Raw genomic sequence first — 22847 nt, forward strand, 5'->3', positions numbered from 1 at the left:
TGTGACCCCCGCCTCCTGAAATAAAGTGTCCAGGTAACTTTCCCCCTCCCTGATGTGCCACAGTGTCTGCAGCTCAGCCTCCAGCTCAATAACTCAGAGTCAAAGTCCCTGTAGCCACAAACACTGACTGTAGATGTGTTGACCCTGGATCACACTGGTACCCAGCAGCTCCCGCAACCTGCAATCGCAGCCCGTCACCTGCCCTGCCATCTCCAATATGTGTTAATTAATTAATAATTGCAAATTAATTATAATTAATAAAGCCTACACCTCCCAATGGGTTAGGGCACTGCCAGCAAACTTTACAATACCAATAAAACTAATAATACCAGTTAATGGTTTACCTGCTCCTTCTGCTGCACCAAAGTGGAAATTGAATACTGGGGGCTGAATAAGAGGCCCACTCTTCACCAAACTCCCCCCTCAGCAACACTTTACTACAGTAAACCTCACCTAAAGCACCTCTTTCCCCCTATGCACCAAATTCATTCAATCGGTCTCTGTCTCATTCAGGCCAAAGTCTCCCCTCTGTGACTGTGCACCTCTTACTGACCGTGTGTTTAAAAGTCCCATTCTTATATAGAACTGTGATGAGTCACTCTCTAGGGGAGAGAGAGGAGGGGAGGAGGAGAGAGAGAAGGGGGGGAGGAGAGAAGGGGGGGGAGGAGAGAGAGAAGGGGGGGGAGGAGAGAGAGAAGGGGGGGGAGGAGAGAGAGAAGTGGGGGGAGGAGAGAGAGAAGGGGGGAGGAGAGAGAGAAGGGGGGAGAGAGGAGAGAGAGAAGGGGGGAGAGAGGAGAGAGAGAAGGGGGGAGAGAGGAGAGAGAGAAGGGGGGAGAGAGGAGAGAGAGAAGGGGGGAGAGAGGAGAGAGAGAAGGGGGGAGAGAGGAGAGAGAGAAGGGGGGAGAGAGGAGAGAGAGAAGGGGGGAGAGAGGAGAGAGAGAAGGGGGGAGAGAGGAGAGAGAGAAGGGGGGAGAGAGGAGAGAGAGAAGGGGGGAGAGAGGAGAGAGAGAAGGGGGGAGAGAGGAGAGAGAGAAGGGGGGGAGGAGAGAGAGAAGGGGGGAGAAGTGGGGGGAGAGAGAGGAGGGGGGGAGAGAGAGAAGGGGGGGAGAGAGAGAAGGGGGGGAGAGAGAGAAGGGGGGGGAGAGAGAGAAGGGGGGGAGAGAGAGAAGGGGGGGAGAGAGAGAAGGGGGGGAGAGAGAGAAGGGGGGGAGAGAGAGAAGGGGGGGAGAGAGAGAAGGGGGGGAGAGAGAGAAGGGGGGGAGAGAGAGAAGGGGGGGAGAGAGAGAAGGGGAGGAGAGAGAGAAGGGGGGGAGAGAGAGAAGGGGGGGAGAGAGAGAAGGGGGGGAGAGAGAGAAGGGGGGGAGAGAGAGAAGGGGGGGAGAGAGAGAAGGGGGGGGGAGAGAGAGAAGGGGGGGAGAGAGAGAAGGGGGGGAGAGAGAGAGAAGGGGGAGAGAGCGAGAAGGGGGGAGAGAGAGAGAAGGGGGGAGAGAGAGAGAAGGGGGGAGAGAGAGAGAAGGGGGGGAGAGAGAGAGAAGGGGGGAGAGAGAGAAGGGGGAGAGAGAGAAGGGGGGAGAGAGAGAAGGGGGGAGAGAGAGGTGGGTGAGAGAGAGAAGGGGGGGAGAGAGGTGGGTGAGAGAGGGGGGAGTGGATGGGTAAGGAGGGGTGGGGTGAGGTAGATGGGGGAGGGTAGCTGTTAGTGAAAGAGATTCAAATTCTCCACAAAACAGAGGATGCTCCACATTTTCAAGTTGAGAAGAGGAAATGGTTAATATTTATTGGATATCATTATTTTATATTTTATTGGACACATTGGATATTTGGCAATTTTAAAAATTCCACTGCACAGCCACTCAGCATACATAAAAAATACATTCAGGTCAGCAGAGTTGGACTTCCCAATTTACAGTTACATATCGGAGCAGGTTAGCAATATATTCAGTAGAGGCTAAAGCACTTATATTAATTTGTTCATTTGTGTTATCCGAAAGTTATGGTCACAGGTTTGGAGCACAGGCGCCGGAAGAGTAGCCTTGATCGGAGAGTCACCGGGGGCTGAACCCCAGACAGCCCTCTCTCTATCTCTATCTATCTATCTCTCTTACCTTCCCTCCATACTGCCCTTCACTTTGCTAATCTGCATCATCAGGATGATTACCCCTTCACTCCAATATTACTGCAACCTGTGCAGCCTCTGTTGGCTGTGTTCCCCCTGCCTGACAGGGTTACCCACAGGCCAGGTCAGAGATGGAGAGCAGAGATTGGGATTGGCTCCTTCACGTGATGGCAACTTGTTGAAATTCCATCTCTGCCCAGCGACGTCACTGACATAATAAAAATTAAAAAACAAAACAAAAATGCAAATGAGAGAGAGAGAGAGAGAGAAGAGGCAGGGGTGAGGGGGTGGTGGAGCAGAGCAGGGGCTGGGGTGATGGGATAACAACATAGAACAATCGCTCATTCCGCCAAGGAGATGCAGTCATTGCCAGTTCTGTTCCAGTTGATGAACGTTAGTTTTGGCTTCCGCAGGGCAGTGCATCCAGGGCTTGAAGGACAGTGAGTGAGAGGAGGAGGCTCAACATCCAGGGACTGCTCAGCACAAGTCCAAAGGCACCACAGGTTGCAATATCTGCTAATATATTGAATGAAAGAAAAAAGATAGTGTTAGAAAAGCTAACCTTGTATTTACAGGTGGCAGAAGGCAGCGACATTGTCAGTGGTTCCAGCACAGTGCCAACACCAGGCTGCCTGTCTATTCCTCTACATTGAATGGCCAAGGCAATACAGGACAAAGGAGGTCTGCACAAGTTCTTTTAGTCCCACCCCCCTCCTCTTTCACCTCATTGCTGTATTTTTCTCCTTCAACTATTTATCCAATTCCCTTTTGAAGGATATGATTGAATCTGTTGCCACTGCCCTTTCAGGCAGCGCATTCAAAATCCAAACCACGCGTTGTGTAAAAACAGATTTTCTTCATGTCACCACGGTTCATTTCACCACTGACTTTGTGCAGTGATGTAAATGGCTCTGAGCTCCTCAATAGTTGGTGCTCTTCACCAGAATCTTGAAGAGCACCGACTATTGAGGAGCTCAGTATTTGCACTTGACTTTTTTGTGTCAAAAATAAGTGACAGTGAGTCTGCAGCTTGGTGTATATCAGAGTTGTTGCTGAACTAAGAACACAAAAAGAGATGTGAAACAATCACCGCTTTACACTCGTACGGAGTCAAGATCAGAGCCCTTTGTGTGTCTTGTAGTGACTCAAGCCCGGAGTGATACTCATGATGAAATTTTACCACCTCCGAATTTTGTTCTAATTCTTTTTTGAAAGTTGATACTCTGACAATTATAAAGGTGTTTCAAAGACAATCTAACCTTGAGATGACTGCATAACAAAAGAATAAAACGCTACAAAATCATACTGAAAACATGGGATGAAACCTTACCACCTCTGAATTTTTTCAACCACCAAGGCTTTCAGCAGGTCCCAGCACCAATGGTGTTGGCCTGTGGCACAATGTCACAATCTTACAGGAGGCAGCCAATTAACAGGCCACCTCTGTGTTCACCATCCAATTAAGGGCAACAGGGGGGGTTTCCGAGGTTCAATCAGAGGGTCTGAAACTGTGGACGGTTGAAGACACTCTCAGTGTCATATAGCAATTTAAAAGGGAAGAATGGCCACAGGTAGAAGATCAAGCCCTTCCACAAATTGCCTGTGGCCACAGCTTTGGGGAGATTTAGAGAAGGCACCAACAGCTCTCTAGCCTGCTGCCTGGAGGCCATCTTCGCTACCTCACTGCAGCCTCAGCGGGGAGCCCGTCTGATGTTGGGAAGATCCCAGTGGCATTTTGCACCCAATCGGTCCCTATACTAGCCTAATTGACTCCCTGCTGACGAGATGACCCCGTCTCTGACAAGAACGCTCAGAGGCCACTGTGTCTCCTGCCAACACAAGATGGGTAACAATACCTGTCTGCGCATACGCAGATAACCAGGGACGTCATTGGCCGGAGACACAGTGCTAGCAAAACCCGTCTTCCAAAAAAACTTCTGTGATAGAGGGGAGGTGAATATTAAAACAACCACAGAAACTTTGTTTTCCCTTCCTGGTTATAGAAGCAAAGAGTTAAAAAAAAAAGCCCTGAACGACGTGGGCTGTGTACACAACGCTGTACACAACGCTGTACACAACGCTGTACACAACGCTGTACATAACTGCTGTACACAACGCTGTACACAACGTTGTACACAACGCTGTACATAACGCTGTACACAACGCTGTACATAACGGCTGTACACAACGCTGTACATAACGCTGTACATAACGGCTGTACACAACGGCTGTACACAACGCTGTACACAACGCTGTACATAACGCTGTACATAACGCTGTACATAACGCTGTACATAACGCTGTACATAATGCTGTACATAACGCTGTACATAACGTTGTACATAACTGCTGTACATAACGCTGTACATAACGCTGTACATAACTGCTGTACATAACGCTGTACATAACCGCTGTACATAACCGCTGTACATAACGGCTGTACATAACGCTGTACATAACGCTGTACATAACTGCTGTACATAACGGCTGTACATAACGCTGTACATAACGCTGTACATAACGCTGTACATAACGCTGTACATAACGCTGTACATAACGGCTGTACATAACGGCTGTACATAACGCTGTACATAACGTTGTACATAACTGCTGTACATAACGGCTGTACATAACGCTGTACATAACGTTGTACATAACTGCTGTACATAACGGCTGTACATAACGCTGTACATAACGTTGTACATAACTGCTGTACATAACGGCTGTACATAACGCTGTACATAACTGCTGTACATAACTGCTGCACATAACGCTGTACATAACTGCTGTACACAACGCTGTACATAACGCTGTACATAACGCTGTACACAACGCTGTACACAACGCTGTACACAACGCTGTACATAACTGCTGTACATAACGCTGTACACAACGCTGTACACAACGCTGTACATAACCGCTGTACATAACGCTGTACATAACGCTGTACATAACGCTGTACATAACGGCTGTACACAACGGCTGTACACAACGCTGTACACAACGCTGTACATAACGCTGTACATAACGCTGTACATAACGCTGCACATAACCGCTGTACATAACCGCTGTACATAACGGCTGTACATAACGTTGTACATAACGCTGTACATAACTGCTGTACATAACGCTGTACATAACTGCTGTACATAACGCTGTACATAACGCTGTACATAACTGCTGTACATAACGCTGTACATAACTGCTGTACATAACGGCTGTACATAACGCTGTACATAACGCTGTACATAATGCTGTACATAACTGCTGTACATAACGCTGTACATAACTGCTGTACATAACGCTGTACATAACGCTGTACATAACGGCTGTACATAACGGCTGTACATAACTGCTGTACATAACTGCTGTACATAACTGCTGTACATAACCGCTGTACATAACCGCTGTACATAACTGCTGTACATAACTGCTGTACATAACCGCTGTACATAACGCTGTACATAACTGCTGTGACAAACAGCAAACACTCCCAGGACAGGTACAGCACGGGGTTAGATACAGAGTAAAGCTCCCTCTACACTGTCCCCATCAAACACTCCCAGGACAGGTACAGCACGGGGTTAGATACAGAGTAAAGCTCCCTCTACACTGTCCCCATCAAACACTCCCAGGACAGGTACAGCACGGGGTTAGATACAGAGTAAAGCTCCCTCTACACTGTCCCCATCAAACACTCCCAGGACAGGTACAGCACGGGGTTAGATACAGAGTAAAGCTCCCTCTACACTGTCCCCATCAAACACTCCCAGGACAGGTACAGCATGGGGTTAGATACAGAGTAAAGCTCCCTCTACACTGTCCCCATCAAACACTCCCAGGACAGGTACAGCACGGGGTTAGATACAGAGTAAAGCTCCCTCTACACTGTCCCCATCAAACACTCCCAGGACAGGTACAGCACGGGGTTAGATACAGAGTAAAGCTCCCTCTACACTGTCCCTATCAAACACTCCCAGAACGGGTACAGCACGGGGTTAGATACAGAGTAAAGCTCCCTCTACACTGTCCCCATCAAACACTCCCAGGACAGGTACAGCACGGGGTTAGATACAGAGTAAAGCTCCCTCTACACTGTCCCCATCAAACACTCCCAGGACAGGTACAGCACGGGGTTAGATACAGAGTAAAGCTCCCTCTACACTGTCCCCATCAAACACTCCCAGGACAGGTACAGCATGGGGTTAGATACAGAGTAAAGCTCCCTCTACACTGTCCCCATCAAACACTCCCAGGACAGGTACAGCACAGGGTTAGATACAGAGTGAAATCAAATAACAGTTTTTAAGTCTGTTACTTTTAAGCCAGTAGAAAGTCCGGATATTGAACATTGGTGCATGGTCAATGTAACCTTTGACATGACTTTACATGAATAAAGACAATGGGTGTGAAGCTCACTAATTTTGTCTGACTGTGGTTGACTTTATTGTGATTAATCTTCACTATTACTGGAACTAGTTGTTCGTGTTAATTTTGTTTGTGACTATATTGCAACCAACAGAAGAGGAGTCTCCCTGCGCTAGAGTGACAATGTACCGATCCCTCTGCCATCGTTCCCAGTCCCTCCTCCCTCAGGAAGAGGCCATAGAACCTCTAGTTGCATAAGGCCCTTTGAGAGACAGGGTGGCATTTCCTCATGTACTGATGAAGATATTCTTACCATGCTTAACTGGAATTGTTTTGTTGTAGTCATTCTTTACGTCAGTCTCTGAACAAAGACGGCACATGTATTTCCCCTCATCAGATTTACCGAACCCAGTTAAGGTGAGACGCAGCAACACATCTGTCATGTCTACTTCTGCACGATGTTTGAAGGCGGGGTATCCCTTCTCGGGGTTGAGGGTGCTGTTGATCACCAATATTTCGTTCTTTTCTGTAATGAGACTCCATTCATATTTGATGGCACCGCTGCTGTTCTTTCTGTAGTTGCAATCAACACGCAGTTTCTTGGTTTCTATGGTGCAAGCATCTATCTTTGTGATCTGCTGGCTTTCTACCATGGACAATACTGTAAAATAGGAATAGAATAGCCTACATTTTACATCTTTGCTATAGTTTAACCCTGCAGTCCGCGTGGTGTAGATACAGAGACAGTGCTGTTAGAACATACATACATATGAATTAGCAGCAGGAGGAGGCCACTCGGCCCCTCGAGCCTGCTCCGCCATTCAATAAGATCATGGCTGATCTGAGTGTAACCTCAACCCCACATTCCCGCCAACCCCCGATAACCTTTTACCCCCTTGTTAATCAAGAATCTATCCACCTCTGCCTTAAAAATATTCAAAGACTCTACTTCCACCACCTTTTGAGGAAGAGAGTTCCAAAAACTCATGACCCTCTGAGAGAAAAAATTCCCTTCATCTCTGTCTTAAATGAGCGACCCCTTATTTTTAAACAGTGACCCCTAGTTCTAGATTCTCCCACAAGAGGAAACATCCTCTCCACATCCACCCTGTCAAAACCCCTCAGGATCTGAAAGGTTTTAATTAAGTCGCCTCTTACTCTTCTAAACTCCAGCGGATACAAGTCTAACCTGTTCAGCCTTTCCTCATAAGACAACCCACCCATTCCAGGTATTAGTCTAGTAAACCTTCTCTAAGCTGCTTCCAACTCATTTACATCTTTACTTAAATAAGGAGACCAATACTGTACACACTATACCAGATGTGGTCTCACCAGTGCCCTGTATAACTGAAGCATAACCTCCCTATTTTTGTAACCAATTCTCCTCACAATAAACAATAACATTCTATTAGCTTTCCTAATTACTTGTTGTACCTGGATACTAATCTTTTGTGATTCATGAACTAGGACACCCAGATCCCTGAGGATGGGAGTTCCAGGATTTTGACCGAGCCCAGTGAAGGAATGGTGACACAGTTCCAATCAGGTTGATGTGTGAATGGGAGTGGAACTTGTAAGTTATGGTGTTCCCATCCATCTGCTGCTCTTGTCCTTCCAGGTGGTAGAAGTTGTGGATTTAGAAGATATTGTCAAAGGAGCCTTGGTCAGTAGCTGCAGTGTATCTTGTAGATGGGTCACACTGCTACCACTCTGAGTGAATGTTTGTGGATGGGGTGCTGATTAAGTGAGCTTTGTCCTGGATGGTGTTGAGCTTCTTGAGTGGTGTTGGAGCTGCACTCATCCAGGCAATTGGGGAGTATTCCATCACACTCCTGACTTGTGCCTTGTAGATAGTGGACAGGCTTTGGGGGGTCAGGAGGTGAGTTACTCACTGCAGAATTCTGATAATGCTATTAAATATCAAAAGGAATTGGTAGGATTCTCTCTTGTTGGAGATGGTCATTGCTTGGCACTTGGATAGTGAAGCTGCAATGCTATCACACTAACTAGCCACAACTCCCCCTACCCAGCACAATGCATGAGCACGACATACTCCGTGTTAGAGATCCAGCAATGTTTTCTCTGTAGTGATCAAATATTATTGGAAAGGAAATTGACAGCAGAGTCACCGACTACATTCAATGGTTCTTATTCCCTCCTTTTCCAAATTATTGTTTTTTATGTTGGACTGAGTTGGGAGAAGAGGGAGATTTGGTTTTAATTTCAATAGTCTTTAGTGAAACCCTGACACTGGAGATATTTGTAACCAGACTTGATGAGTCTTATGGTTTAACTGGCTGCACAATGCATGGAGCCTGCATAAAAATATCCCAACCTGACTGCCGGCTAATACCCTTAAGAGCAGAAAATGCAATTGCCAGGAAAGCACATACCTGCCAGAGCAGAGAGTATCAGCAGCTGCTTCATCTTTAGAAAGGGCCAAATCCTTTCCACAGTCCGGTATCTGCACCTGTCAGATAAACAAAGTTCCTGTTCAGAGTCACCTCGAAGCTGCCTCCATTTGCCTGATGTGTGTCCAGCCTTCCATAACCATCAGTTCCCTAAAGAAACTGAGGCAGAACCGTCCACCCTGGGGTGAGCAAGTACCGTGATGTTGACCCTTCAGTCTTTAAATCTTTTAAACATTTTCCATTATGGTCCTTGACCAGTTCCACCAGGACTGGGTGACAGCGGTGGCTCAGTAAGTTCCTCTCACAATTCTGAGTCAGAGTCATGGATTCAATAGTTACTCCAGATATTTCAGCTAATAGTCCAGACCAGCACTCCAGTGCAGTACTGGGGGAGCGCCGCACTGTCGGAGGGTCGGTACTGAGGGAGCGCCGCACTGTCGGAGGGTCGGTACTGAGGGAGCGCCGCACTGTCGGAGGGTCGGTACTGAGGGAGCGCCGCACTGTCGGAGGGTCGGTACTGAGGGAGCGCCGCACTGTCGGAGGGTCGGTACTGAGGGAGCGCCGCACTGTCGGAGGGTCGGTACTGAGGGAGCGCCGCACTGTCGGAGGGTCGGTACTGAGGGAGCGCCGCACTGTCGGAGGGTCGGTACTGAGGGAGCGCCGCACTGTCGGAGGGTCGGTACTGAGGGAGCGCCGCACTGTCGGAGGGTCGGTACTGAGGGAGCGCCGCACTGTCGGAGGGTCGGTACTGAGGGAGTGCTGCACTGTCGGAGGGTCGGTACTGAGAAGGTCAGTACTCAAGGAGTTTAGTACAAGGATGGTCTGGGGGAGTAGGGGGAGGCCTGTTCAGTTAACAGATTTTCCCAATGAAACGAAAGTTACAAAGAAAGGACATTAGAAACGAACCACTTAGCCATAACGAGTGTGCAGACAGACATGGGAGATTGGAAGAGAAATTAGTCTTTTTAGCTTCTTCAATTAAAATTACTCAAAAGAAAAATGTTCAATTTCACCGTCATACACATGTACGAATTAGGAGCAGGAGTGGGTCACTCAGCCCCTTGAGCCTGCTCCGCCATTCAGTAAGATCATGGCCTTAACTCTGTCATGATAATAGCTGATTATGGTTGTGGACTCCAGTATTAGATACTATACAGTACTCTGTACTAGATAAGGGGGTCATCTGAGCTGGGGGTTGAAGGTCAGATAGCACATGTTGGAACCTGTCTTGGTAGAGTTCAGATACTGCATATATGTGTTCATGTTAGGAAAATGTGTTATCGATAACGTTAGCTCAGGTACAAGGTCGATGGCCTGTGTACATCATTGAAACAAAAAACAAGACTTGGTGTCAGAAGTAAACTAAATGCAACAATGGAGGTTCTGAAACCATCGACGGAGCTTAGTTTGGAGAGAAATCTGACCAAAAACTGAGGCGGTTTCAGCAGCAATTCAAGCTGTACCTCACAGCGATGGACAGTGATAAAAAAAAGACCCTTGGGTGCAGTCTTCCATCTTTCTTCACGTAGCAGTGGAAGAAGCCCTCGAAGTCTATAACACATTGACGTTTGAAAGTGATGAAAAACAAAATGACTGGAGAGAAATAATGGAAAAATTTAAAGCCTACTGCAGCCCTAAGAAAAACATCATGTATGAAAGATACCAATTTTTTTAAGCACGCAAGGCAGATTATTAACCTGAGAAAATGAGCTAAATCGTGTGAATTTGGAGAGCTTGAAGAATCACTCATCCAAGATAGAATAATTTGCGGGATCGCTAATGACGCTCTGAGAGAACGTCTGTTGAGAGAAGTTAATTTCAAGCTGGAGAAAGCAATAAATATCTGCAGAGTGGCAGAGACAACGGAATGCCTGATTAAAAAGATGACAGATGATGATAAGCCGCACATTGTCAAGCATTTAGATGCAGTTAAACAGAAACAGACCTGGAAAAGAACAAATAGACAGCCTGAAGGTAAAAATAACAAAACTACTATTAAAGCATTTAAATGCAGCTGATGCAGAACAGAGCATTTACCACGTAGTTGTCCAGCCTACGCAAAGCAGTGTAAGAACTGCGGTAAATTAAATCACTTCGCTAAGATGTGTAAATTGAAGAAAGTGCACATGATTCTCACAGACACTGAAACTGAACTTTTCGTTGGTGCAGTAACAACAAATTTCAAAGAAGGCGAATGGAAGGCTGATTTAAAAATTGCCAACATGATGGTGAATTTTACGCGTCAAACGGGTGCACAAGCAAGTCATTCCCATGAGCCTGTATCGTAAGATACGCAAAGAAAAACAGCTAACTAAAACAAAAGTGAAGCTGTCTACTTACACAGGTGAAAAATTGCTGTAGAAAGCAAGTGCACACTTAAAGTGAACTCCAAAAAACAGTCTCAAGCGCTTTCATTCATAGTGGTGAAAACTGACACAAAACCCATTCTTGGAATCAAAGCTTGTGAAAATCTGAAGCTAATCAAGAGAATAATGACTGTCACCACTGATGACATCCTGAGCGAGTATAAAGATGGCTTCCAGGGGATTGGCTGCCTAAAAGGAGAACACACCAACAAGACTGATGAAACTGTGACAGCCAAAGTACACCCGCCCAGAAAAATACCAGTAATGCTGAGAGACTGACTGAAAGCAGAGTTGGATAGAATGGAGAAACTTCACATCAAGAAATCTGAAGAACCGACAAAGTGGGTTAATGCAATTGTAATTGTAGAAAAATCAGATGGGAACTTGCGAGTCTGTCTGGATCCCAGAGACCTAAACCAGGCAGTATAAAGAGAGCATTACCAGTTGCCCACAGTAGAAGAGATCACGTGTAAGTTAGCTGATGCTAAATACTATTCAGTCTTCAGTGGACGCTTCAAAGACTGGCCTGGGAACTGTACTTTTGCAAAATGAGGCACCAGTGGCGTACACTTCAAAGACAATGACTGAAACACAGCAGTGGTATGTCCAAATAGAGAAAGGAATACTAGCAATTGTGTTTGGCCTAGAACACTTCCACTAGTTTGTCTATGGCAAAGACTATGGTAGAGTCTGATCGTAAGCTTTTAGAAGCTATACTTAAAAAGCCCCTGAACTGTGCACCACCAAGAATCCAAAGATTACTAATGCGCCTGCAGAGAACCAGGTCAGAGTTAAGTACAAACTTGGCATGGAAATATACATCACAGACACTCTGTCATGTGCATACCTACCCATCACGGAGGAAGAAGATAAAGAAATGGAAGCATGAGGGTCACATGCTGACAAAGAACATACCTGAGGCTGTAACCAAACTGGATGAAATCAGGTACACGACCAAGGATGACATCACCCTGAGAAAACTGCCCAGCAGATTGTGCAAACTGGCTGGCCCACACATCGGAGCAGAGCCCTTTCTGCTGTACAAAACTAACATAGAAACATAGAAAATAGGAGCAGGAGTAGGCCATTCTGCCCTTCGAGCCTGCTCCACCATTCAATATGATCATGGCCGATCCTCTATCTCAACGACACACTCTCCCCATACCCCTTGATGCCTTTAGATTCCAGAAATCTATTTCCTTCTTAAACACATTCAGTGACTTGGCCTCCACAGCCTCAGTGGTAGAGAATTCCACAGGTTAACCACCCTCTGAGTGAAGAAGTTTCTCCTCATCTCAGTCCTAAATGGTCTACCCTATATCCTGAGACTGTGACCCCTTGTTCTAGACCCTCCCCAGCCAAAGGAAATATGCTCCCTGCATCCAGTCTGTCCAGCCCTGTCAGAATTTTATATGTTTCAATGAGATCTCCTCTCATTCTTCTAAACTCCAGTGAATACAGGGCCTAGTCAGCCAAATCTCTCCACATACAACAATCCTGCCATCCCAGGAATCAGTCTGGTGAACCTTCACTGCACTCCCTCTATGGCAAGTATTCTTGGGTAAGGAGATCAAAACTGCACTTACTACTCCAGATGTGGTCTCATCAAGACCTGTACAGCTGCAGTAAGGCATCTTTGCTCCTGTACTCAAGTCCTCTCGCAATGAAGGTCAACATATCATTTGCCTTGACAGAAAATGCGGGAAAAACTCAGGAGGTCTAACAGCATCTGTGGAGAGAAAGACAGAGTTAATGTTTTGAGTCTGTCTGACCCTGGAGTCATATGGACTCAAAAACGTTAACTCTGTTTTTCTCCTGAGTTTTCCCACATTTTCTGTTTTTGTTTCAGATTTCCAGCATCTGCAGTATTTTGCTTTTATCATACCATTTGCCTTAACTGCTTGCTGCATCTGCATTCTTGCTTTTAGTGATTGGTGTACAAGGACACCCAGGTCCATCAACATTTCCCAATCTATCACCATTTAAATAATACTCTGCTATTCTGTTTTTCCTACCAAAGTGGATAACTTCACACTTATCCACATTGTACTGCATCTGCCATTTGTCTAAATCGCCTTGAAACCTCTTAACATCCTCCCCATCGCTCACATTCCCGCCAAGTTTTGTGTCGTTAGCAAACTTGTAAATATTATATTTGGTTCCCTCATCCAAATCATTGATATATATTGTGAATAGCTGGGGCCCAAGCACTGATCCCTGTGGTACCCCACTAGTCACCACCTACCACTCTGAGAAAGACCCATTTACTCCTACTCTCTGTTTCCTGTCTGCTAACGAATTCTCAATCCATGCCAATATATTACCCCCAATCCACTGTGCTTTAATTTTATACACTAGCCTTTTGTGTGGGACTTTATCAAAAGCTTTCTGAAAATCCAAATACACCACATCCACTGATTCTCCCTTATCTATCCTGCTAGTTACATCCTCAAAAAACTCCAGTAGGTTTGTCAAACATGATTTCCCTTTCATAAATCCATGTTGACTTTGTCTAATCCTGCTGATATTTTCTAAGTGTCCTATTATCACATCTTTTATAATAAACTCCAGCATTTTCCCAACTACTGAGGTTAGACTAATCGGTCTATAATTCCCTGTTTTCTCCCTCTCTCCTTTTTTTAAACAGTGGGGTTACATTTGCCACCCTCCAATCTGCCGGGACTGTTCCAAAATCTACAGAATTTTGGAAGATGACAACCGATGCATCCACTATTTCCATGGCCACTTCCTTTAGTACCCTGGGATGTAGATTATCAGGCCCTGGGGATTTACCGATTTCTATTCATTTCTCCAGCGCTATTGTTTTAGTAATACTAATTTCCTTCAATTCCTGCTTCTCACTAGACCCTTGGTTCCCTAGTATTTCTGGGAAGTTATTTGTGTCTTCCTCCATGAAGACAGAACTAAAGTAGTACTGAACTTCCGTAAGGAACTTCATGTAGCAGAACGAATATTTTTTGCAAGTGAGAAAAGATCATAATTCCTGCAAATCTGAGGAAAGAAATGCTGCAGCACATACATAAAACTCACCTTGGCATAGAAACATGCAGGAGAAGAGCTCGAGATGTAATGTATTGGCCTGGAATGAGAGCACAAATCAGGGAAATGGTGAATGTGTGTGCAATGTGCCAAAAGTACAGTAAGTCACAACAAAATGAACCAGTTCAACCACACAGTGTCCCAGAGAGGCCCTGGCAGAAAATTAGAGTGGACCTATTCACATTTGACAACACTACGTAAAGTGCCAAATATTCACAATCTAATCGAATGGTGGAATGTACCGTGTAGACCTTAAAGAAGGTTGAAGAAGGCAAAGGCGGACAGAAGAGACCCCTACCTGGCGCTGCTGGATTTCAGGAATACTCCATTAGAGAGCACTGGATCATCTCCAGTACAGCTCCTGATGGGGAGAAGACTAAAAACTAAGCTTCTAACTGCGTCCCAACTGTTATTTCCACAGCCAGTGAGCTACAGCGTGCAGGACCTGCTCAAACTGAGACAACAGAAGCAGAAACAGCACTTTGATCGGGGTGCTTGACCTCTGCCTGACCTGAACATGGGAGAGACAGTGAGGATTCAGCACGAAGGGATCTGGAATCCTGCTGTTGTCACGGGAATCACAAGAGAACCAAGGTCTTACATAGTGTAGACTCCAAATGGACAACAGTACAGAAGAAACCAGAAATTCTTACGGAAAACAAAAATAAATGCAAGCCTGCTCTGCACCAGAAAGTGTAGCTGAAGATCAAGAACCAGAATGCACCAGTGAAGCAACAGATACCAGACAAAGCCCGAGAGTCCTGAAAACTACCCAAGGGGTGATAGTGATGCAGAGCTGGCATCCCCGGACCCAGGCTAAAGCTAATGGGGGACCAGGCAGAGCCTAGCTTGGGGATTTGCAGATCTCAACCTCTGTCACCATTCAGGACACCCAGCGGAAGGACTGTGAAAAAAGGACAAAAACAGATTGATAAAACAGAACAATACAGAATTTTGTTTACTTGAGTTGTATAAAAGTTTTTTTTTAAAAAAGGAAATGTCATGATAATAGCTGTTGGTGGTGGTGGACTGCAGTCTTCGATACTATGCGGAGCAGTGTACTAGATACCAGGTCATCTGACCTGGTGTTGAAGTCAGATAGCACATCTTATAACTTGTCTTGATAAGAGTTTAGTTACTGCAGACCTGTTCAGAAATGTGTTATCAATATAGTTAGCTCAACTCCAATGTCGACGGTCTGTGTGCAACATTAAACAAAACAAGAAACAAGACAAACTCCAAATTCCGCGATAATCTTTGGTCCCCTTGTTGCTGCCTTTAGTAATTCCACAGCCCTGATCTCATTGGGAGACTTGTCCTTCACGCCCAGTCTAAAGCTGGTTTCTGTGGAGCGTTAGGCTTTTTCTCTCTATTACCTGACATGTCACGGATTGGAAGAATTACAAAAAGCGAATGAGGTGTGAAACTGGGACTTACCCCGACCCAGACTAAAGCTAATGGGGGGGTCCAGGCAGAGCCTGGCTCGGGGGATTTGCAGATCTCAACCCCCTATTTTCCACCCAGATCAATTGTAGAAATTGTTCCTGCATTTCACTGTCCACCTGGTGACCCCCTGCATCCTATTACCCGCAGTCCCCGGCTGCCCCCACCCTTTCCCCGCATTGCAAACAGCGGAAATCCGCATTAACTTTACCCCGGAGCCCGGCTCTGTCCGCATTGCCCCAACTGAAAAATAATGAACCCGCAGGAAATCTACAGAATTTCCCCCCCATTGGCCTGGGATTAATTTCTGTCTCATCTCTCCCTTCACCCCGGGCTTTGGTTATTTTTAATGACTCTTCACTTTCTCGGGTTAAATCTCTCCGCTGAAATAAAGATGCATTTTGCACAAAAACCTGTTCAGAATTGTCAAAAACCCGGTCCTATTGGAGTTCCATTTTCAGGGATAAACCATGGCTCGAATCTGCAGCAATCATTTCCAAATTTTACTCATTTCCTTCTGGCCACTGGTCCTCTCTTCCCCACACCCTCCCTCTCTTCATTCGCATTCCTCCTCTTTCTATATTCTCTGTTTTCATTTAAATCCTTCCCCCACCCAGTTTGGTATTTTCATTTCTGCTTCGCCCCCACCCCGTCCTTTCCCATCCATTCGATGTCTTGTTTCTCTTTGTCTCTCTCTCTATTCTCAGTCTATCTCCTTCCTCCAGTCCTTACCTGCACCGCTCAGCCTCCTGATCTCACTGGATTTTGGTCTCTCCTTATTTCACTCGCCTGATTTTGAAGCCGGACTGAGTCTGTGCAACAGTCAGACGTCTTGCTGGAACAGTTCCTCACTGCAGCACTCACTGCGGGTACATCAGCTGATAAACTCTCACAGGCACAACCCCGCCCCATCACATCCAGGATATTAAACAGTCACTCTGCACCCTAGCTCTCTCAATGTCTGACATCAGAAATACTAAACTCCAGCTGCCCTCATACTTTCCCCCATCTGATGCAGTCCTGCGCTTCCTGTGATTGTTTGGGATTAGTCTCTGTGGGTAAGACGGGTGGGAGGGGGAAATTCGTCTGGGACCCTAACACCAACACACACACACACACACACACAGAGCAGGGCTATAGATTATATGCATTCTTTATCCTTTTAGGTGATGAACTCTGGCAAGAGCTGTGTCTGAGACTATCTGGGTAAAGTTTGAGAGTTCATTTTATCTCTACAAGGCAATAGGAGACTGAGGAAAGGGGATGAGTGTGAGGTTGTGACCCAGCACTGCACAATGACACAAGGAAGAGTCACATTGGACTGGAAAAGTTAACACTGTTTCTCTCTCCACCGATGCTGTCAGACTTGCTGAGTTTTTCCAGCATTTTCTGTTTTTGTATTGTGTTAACTTGCTGAATCTGTTTTAAATCGAAAATCTATTTTGGACTGTTGCCTTAAAGGGAGTGTAACTGGAAGTCAGGTTAATTAGGAATTTCAGGAGTTATTTTAGTAGTAATTTTGGTCTTATGTATGTGCTTGACATCTTTCATTTTGTTAACAAATACTTTAATTTAAAATTTTTGAATCTCTAAAGGTCTTGGTGGACTTATTATTTCTGAATTCAGTGCACACGCCTCATAATAGATACAAATTGCAAAATCATTGTGATAGCGTGACCAAGTTTCTCTTGTGGATTTGGTCCACCTGGCACACATCACCTGCCATGTCATAACATTTTGTTAAAGGTGATATTCAAATACAAGTTGTTGTTGTAGTTGGAATTATGTAAAACTGCTGATCTCACTTGCCGCAGTCTTCTCATGCTGTGACCACGTGCCCCATTAGCCCTGTATCTCTATGTGTGAATGTAGAACAATGCCAGAGGGTTGTACAACACATAACTGATCTCAGTCCTGCTCTCTCCCAACAGTGGGTGGTTTGGATGGGAGCAGGAAGTTGTGGCAGGTAGAGATCAACACTCGAGGTCATCCACTTAGGAAATCAGGAAGACAAATTGAATTTTTTTTCAAATGTGAGGGCCTAAGAGCTGTTGAGGAACAAAAGGATCTGGGAGTCCATATATATAATTCATTAAAAGCTATGAGACTGGTACAGGAATATCATCAAATAAGCTAATGAAATATTGGCCTTTCCCTAATGGGCTGGAAAGATGTTTCAGTTATACAGAGCCTTGGGCCATCTGGAGAAACTGTGTTCAGTTCTGCGCATGGTATCCCAGGAGGACGCAGTGCAGATTCACCAAGGTGATGGTGGGGTCTAAAAGAGTTAGGGAGATAGTGATTTGACAGGGTACTTTGAGAGAAACTACTTCTCTGGTGCTGCAGTCCAGAACAAGGGAGAAGAACCTTAAAATTAGAAAGAGGCCTGATATCAGGAAGCATTTCTTCACAGAGAGGAAGGGAGATACAGGAAAATCTGGGAACTCTCTCCCCACACGAAAAACTGGGGATGCTGGATGACAATCAAAGTTTTCAAGACTGAGATTGATAGATTTTTGCTAAATAAGGATATTGGGGATATGGAGAAAAAGCAGATGAATGGATTTGACATACAAATCAGCAATAACCTTGAAGAGCTGAATGGCCCCCTCCTTTTGCTGTGTTATCCGCCCACATGCATTTGTCAGGTGCAACTAGATAGATGCCAGGAGAGGAAGTCTGGCTGTTCTCCATTCACTGCATTAGAAGCTTGACTGGCTGCTGTGCTTTCCCATTACTGTGTCTGAGATCAACTAAAAGCAATAATTAACAACAGCAATATTCATATCGGTCAGGATGACATTTAATGGACGGTGAGACAGCCAAGCTATTGGGAGACTGGTTTCAAACTCAAAACCTGATGATGTCAGGAAGAAATTGGATCATTAAAAATCAATCTTGTAAGAGGATAACAGAGAGAAAAGTATGTACACAATGTGTAAAAGATCCTCAACAATAAACAACTAACAAATTTGATTGAATTTTTTGAAGAGGTGACCAGGTGGGTAGATGAGGGGGTGCAGTTGATGTAGTTTATATGGATTTCAGCAAAGCCTTTGACAAGGTCCCACATGGGAGACTTATAAAAAAGGCAAATGCTCATGGGATACAGGGTAATTTGAGAAGGTGGATTCAAAATTGGCTTAGTTGTAGGAGACAGAGGGTGATGACAGAAGGATGCTTTAGTGACTGGAAGCCAGTGTCCAGTGGTGTACCACAGGGATCTGTGCTGGGTCCCCTATTATTTGTCATTTATATAAATGACATAGATGACTATGATGAGGGTAGGATTAGTAAGTTTGCGGATGACACAAAGATTGGCCGGGTGGTTAACAGTAAGGTTGAGTGTCTTGGGCTACAGGAAGATATAGATGGGATGGTCAAATGGGCAGATAAGTGGCAGATGGAACTTAACCCTGAAAAGTGTGAGGTGATACACTTTGGAAGGAGTAATTTGACAAGGAAGTATTCAATGAACGGCATGACACTAGGAAGTTCTGAGGAACAAAGGGACCTTGGCGTGTGTGTCCATAGTTCTCTGAAGGCGGAGGGGCATGTTAGTGGGGTGGTGGAAAAGGCATATGGGACACTTGCCTTTGTCAATCGAGGCATAGATTACAAAAGTAGGGAAGTCATGTTGGAGTTGTATAGAACCTTGGTGAGGCCACAGCTGGAGTACTGTGTGCAGTTCTGGTCGCCACATTATAGGAAGGATGTGATTGCACTGGAGGGGGTGCAGAGGAGATTCACCAGGATGTTGCCTGGGATGAAACATTTAAGTTACGAAGAGAGGTTGGATAGATTTGGGTTGTTTTCGTTGGAGCAGTGAAGACTGAGGGGTGATCTGATCGAGGTGCACAAGATTATGAGGGGCATAGACAGGGTGGATAGGGAGCAGCTGTTCCCCTTAGTTGAAGGGTCAGTCACGAGGGGACATAATTTCAAGATGAGGGGCAGGAGGTTTAGGGGGGATGTGAGGAAAACCTTTTTACCCAGAGGGTGGTGATGGTCTGGAATGCGCTGCCTGGGAGGGTGGTGGAGATGGGTTGCCTCACATCCTTTAAAAAGTACCTGGATGAGCACTTGGCACGTCATAACATTCAAGGCTATGGGCCAAGTGCTGGTAAATGGGATTAGGTAGGTAGGTCAGGTGTTTCTCACGTGTCAGTGCAGACTCGATGGGCCAAAGGGCCTCTTCTGCACCTTGTGACTCTGTGATTCTGTGAAAAGACTTAGGCAGAAATTAGAGTACACCAGTTATGAGACTACCTGCTAAGTCAGCAGAGAGCAGGGATCTGTGTGGTATTTACTGTAATGTGAACATATCACTAATCAATCAGTGTGAACATAACTGATCATGTGTGCATCAGCTGTGGCCCAGTGGGTAGAACTCTGACCTCTGAGTCAGAAGGTGGTGGGTTCACATCCCCACTCCAGAAACCTGAGCACAAAATAGATTAATAGATCAATAAAGTCATTATGGGACAAATACGTCTGCAGAAAGTGTAAGCAGCCAGAAGAATCCCAGATAAGGATTATTGATCTGGAAGCTGAACTGCAGACGCTGTACAACATCAGGGAGCAGGAGAGATACCTGGACACTTTGTATCAGAAGGTAGTCACACCCCCTAGAATAGGGTCATCTGTTTTGGTCAGAGGTGAGGGACAAGAGGATGTGACTGTGAGTGAGACAGGTAAAGGGACTGTTCAGACAGTAGTGGAGGGGCCTCAGACTTTGCAATTGTCAATTAGGTTTGGGGTGTTTGCAACCAGTGTGGACAAAAACAAGGTCTGCAGGGTGGATGAACAGGTTGGCCATGGCACTGAGGTACAGGATATCGTTCAAGCAGGGAGATATCATGATGTCAGCCCATAGCCCCGAATTACTTAAGGACATATTGAACTTTTAAGTAAGATGTGTTTTTTTTTCAAAAGGGCCTACAAGCAAAAGCTGTCTGAGACTGTAAGGACTGTAAACTTGCTGGAAAATTCCTATGTGGATTACTTGACCAATTAGTCCATAGAACGGAATGTTGCACCTAAAAAGGTGTCAAGGCCTACTTCAGACAGAGACATTTCAAAGGAAAAGATGCAATGCAAAAACTGAACTGTAATTTCCTGTGGTTGATAATAAAGGCTGATTGCAATTTTAGCAGAAGAACATCTCCTGTGAGTTATATCCCAGACTGTGGACATGATGTGAGTTGAACAAAAAGCAGGTCTGGGTGAAATACATGTTTTTTTTCCCTTTCCAGAAATACACAAGAAAAGGGGTTTAAAAAGCCAACTGCAACCCTAGTTCGGTGTGCTAGTCAGGTGTTCATTTCTGGTGTGTGTGTGATCTGAAGGTCACAGCTGAAGAACATCAACTGGGTTTCCTGCGCTAACAGGTAAAAAAGTCTTTCTCTCTCTGATTGTGGGAGCAAGTCACAAGTCAGCAAAGCCACAGTCAAAAGGGAAACAGGACAACTCCTTTCAGCTAACCTGCAGAACCAAGAATCTCCAGTCCAACTACTCAACTGCCAAAGTCACCCAACTTAACAGCTGTAACGTTTCACCATCTACCCCTCACGGACAAGCCAAAGACTGATTCGTATATGTTTTTTAATTTTAAATTTTGGATTCAATTTCTCATTTCTAATGTGTGTATGTGTGTTGCATTTTTATTGTTTTTCCTCACGTTTAGTAACAAATAAATTCACTCTTCCTTTGACTCAAGACTGCCTGGTTAAATTGGTTCCTCTTAAAACATAATTACATTTGGACTGGGAAGGGATCCTTTTTAAATTAACTTTGTTGCGACCAACCGAGGGGGTTGAGTAAAGAAGGGGAGCCAGTTATTCCTCCTCACCCGGGAGCATAACAATTTGGGGGAACCTCACCTGGGGACCAGTTGTAACAAATTGAGGGACCTCACCTGTAACAAGGAGCAACCAGGAATGTAGTGGTTGTACGGGACAGTGTAGTGAAGGGGATTGACAGTGTTCTCTGCTGCAAACAACAAGAGTCCAGACAGCTGTCTTGCCTGCCTAGTGCCAGGGTTCAGTACATTTGCTCAGGGCTGGAGAGGAACTTGCAGCGGTAGGGGGAGGATCCAATTTAATGGTCCATGTAGATACCCACGACATATACAAGACAAGGAAAGAGGTCTAGACAATATGAAGAGGTAGGCACCAAATTAAGAAGCAGAACCTCGAAGGTAATAAACAAAAACAAAAATAGCTGGAAAAACTCAGCAGGTCTGATAGCATCTGTGGAGAGGAAGACAGAGTTAATGCCTCTGTCTTCTTCTCCTGCATCCACAGTATTTTGCTTTTATCTCGAAGGTAATAATCTCTGGATTATGAACTGAGCCACATGCAAATTGGCATAGGACAAATAAGATTGGAGAAATGAATGTGTGGCTTAAAGGCTGGTGTGGGAGAAGTGGGTTACAGTTTGTGGGGCACTGGCATCAGTACTGGGGAAAGTGGGGGGGTGTATTGTTGGGACAGTCTACCCTCCACAGTACAGCTACAACGACTGGATCCTCCCCCACCCCCTATCCTCAGAATCTCATTTCTGTACCCAAATGGGATTTACAACCTGATGTACTTCCCTCCAGCTTTCATTTGCTGAAACATGATACAGCCTCCATTTTCTCATTAAAATATTACCCTTAAGGTAATAGCATTCTGGAATACATTTTGCCTCTGTTTCTGCCTAAGCTGTCTAATATAAATGTTGTATTTGCAAAATTTTTTCTGTAACTCCACTAACATTCTTGAGTTAAACACTTCAGCAAAATTGCCTCTGCTCTGACTTCCTGAACAATGTTATCAAACACAGTAACAGTGAATTTGATTTCAACATCTTCTTCCTGTCTTTGAACTGCCTGTCTTTTCTGTTTCTCTTGGTTTAATCTATGAGCCTGTGATCTCATTATCACTGTTAGGAAATAGAGATAGTTTAATAAGTTATATTTGTATTTGTAGTTGTTAGGAATGAGTTTTAGCTTTAAAGTTTAAACTTGATTTGTATTTCTGTATCTGTGTGTTAAGAAATGTCAAATGGAGTTTTAGTTTCACTTTAAAAGGCTGCTTGCAT

The 22847-nt window shown here is 45.1% G+C and overlaps 1 protein-coding gene and 1 long non-coding RNA gene across 3 annotated transcripts in view; one reads left to right on the top strand and one right to left on the bottom strand.

Annotated features, from left to right (window-relative positions):
* LOC144671623 (uncharacterized) overlaps positions 1–22847 on the top strand; it is a 1108978-nt gene that overhangs the window by 597193 nt on the left and 488938 nt on the right. The window lies entirely within an intron of this gene.
* Positions 1741–16619, bottom strand: LOC144691071 (thy-1 membrane glycoprotein-like). Of its 2 annotated transcripts, XM_078559124.1 has the most exons (5): positions 16494–16619; positions 14310–14358; positions 8875–8951; positions 6795–7142; positions 1741–2629 (listed from the first exon to the last, which is right to left on the bottom strand). In XM_078559124.1, exons 2-5 carry the CDS (start codon positions 14315–14317, stop codon positions 2508–2510), a joined length of 555 nt encoding a protein of 184 aa, XP_078415250.1. In that variant the 5' UTR covers positions 14318–14358; positions 16494–16619; the 3' UTR covers positions 1741–2507. The 2 variants fall into 2 exon arrangements, with proteins under 2 accessions (XP_078415250.1, XP_078415257.1); XM_078559131.1 differs by lacking the exon at positions 14310–14358 and having other exon boundaries at positions 16494–16614.

The sequence above is a fragment of the Cetorhinus maximus genome, chromosome 2 (assembly GCF_964194155.1).
Source record: "Cetorhinus maximus chromosome 2, sCetMax3.hap1.1, whole genome shotgun sequence".
Classification (NCBI taxonomy): Eukaryota; Metazoa; Chordata; class Chondrichthyes; order Lamniformes; family Cetorhinidae; genus Cetorhinus; species Cetorhinus maximus.

What these genes read in the sequence shown, in the direction of transcription:
- LOC144691071 (XM_078559124.1), bottom strand. An exon ending in GATACTCTCTGCTCTGGCAG is followed by an intron (nt 7,143 to 8,874) that starts GTATGTGCTTTC and finishes CCTATTTTACAG; the next exon opens with TATTGTCCATGGTAGAAAGC. An exon ending in AACAATTCCAGTTAAGCATG is followed by an intron (nt 2,630 to 6,794) that starts GTAAGAATATCT and finishes TCAATATATTAG; the next exon opens with CAGATATTGCAACCTGTGGT.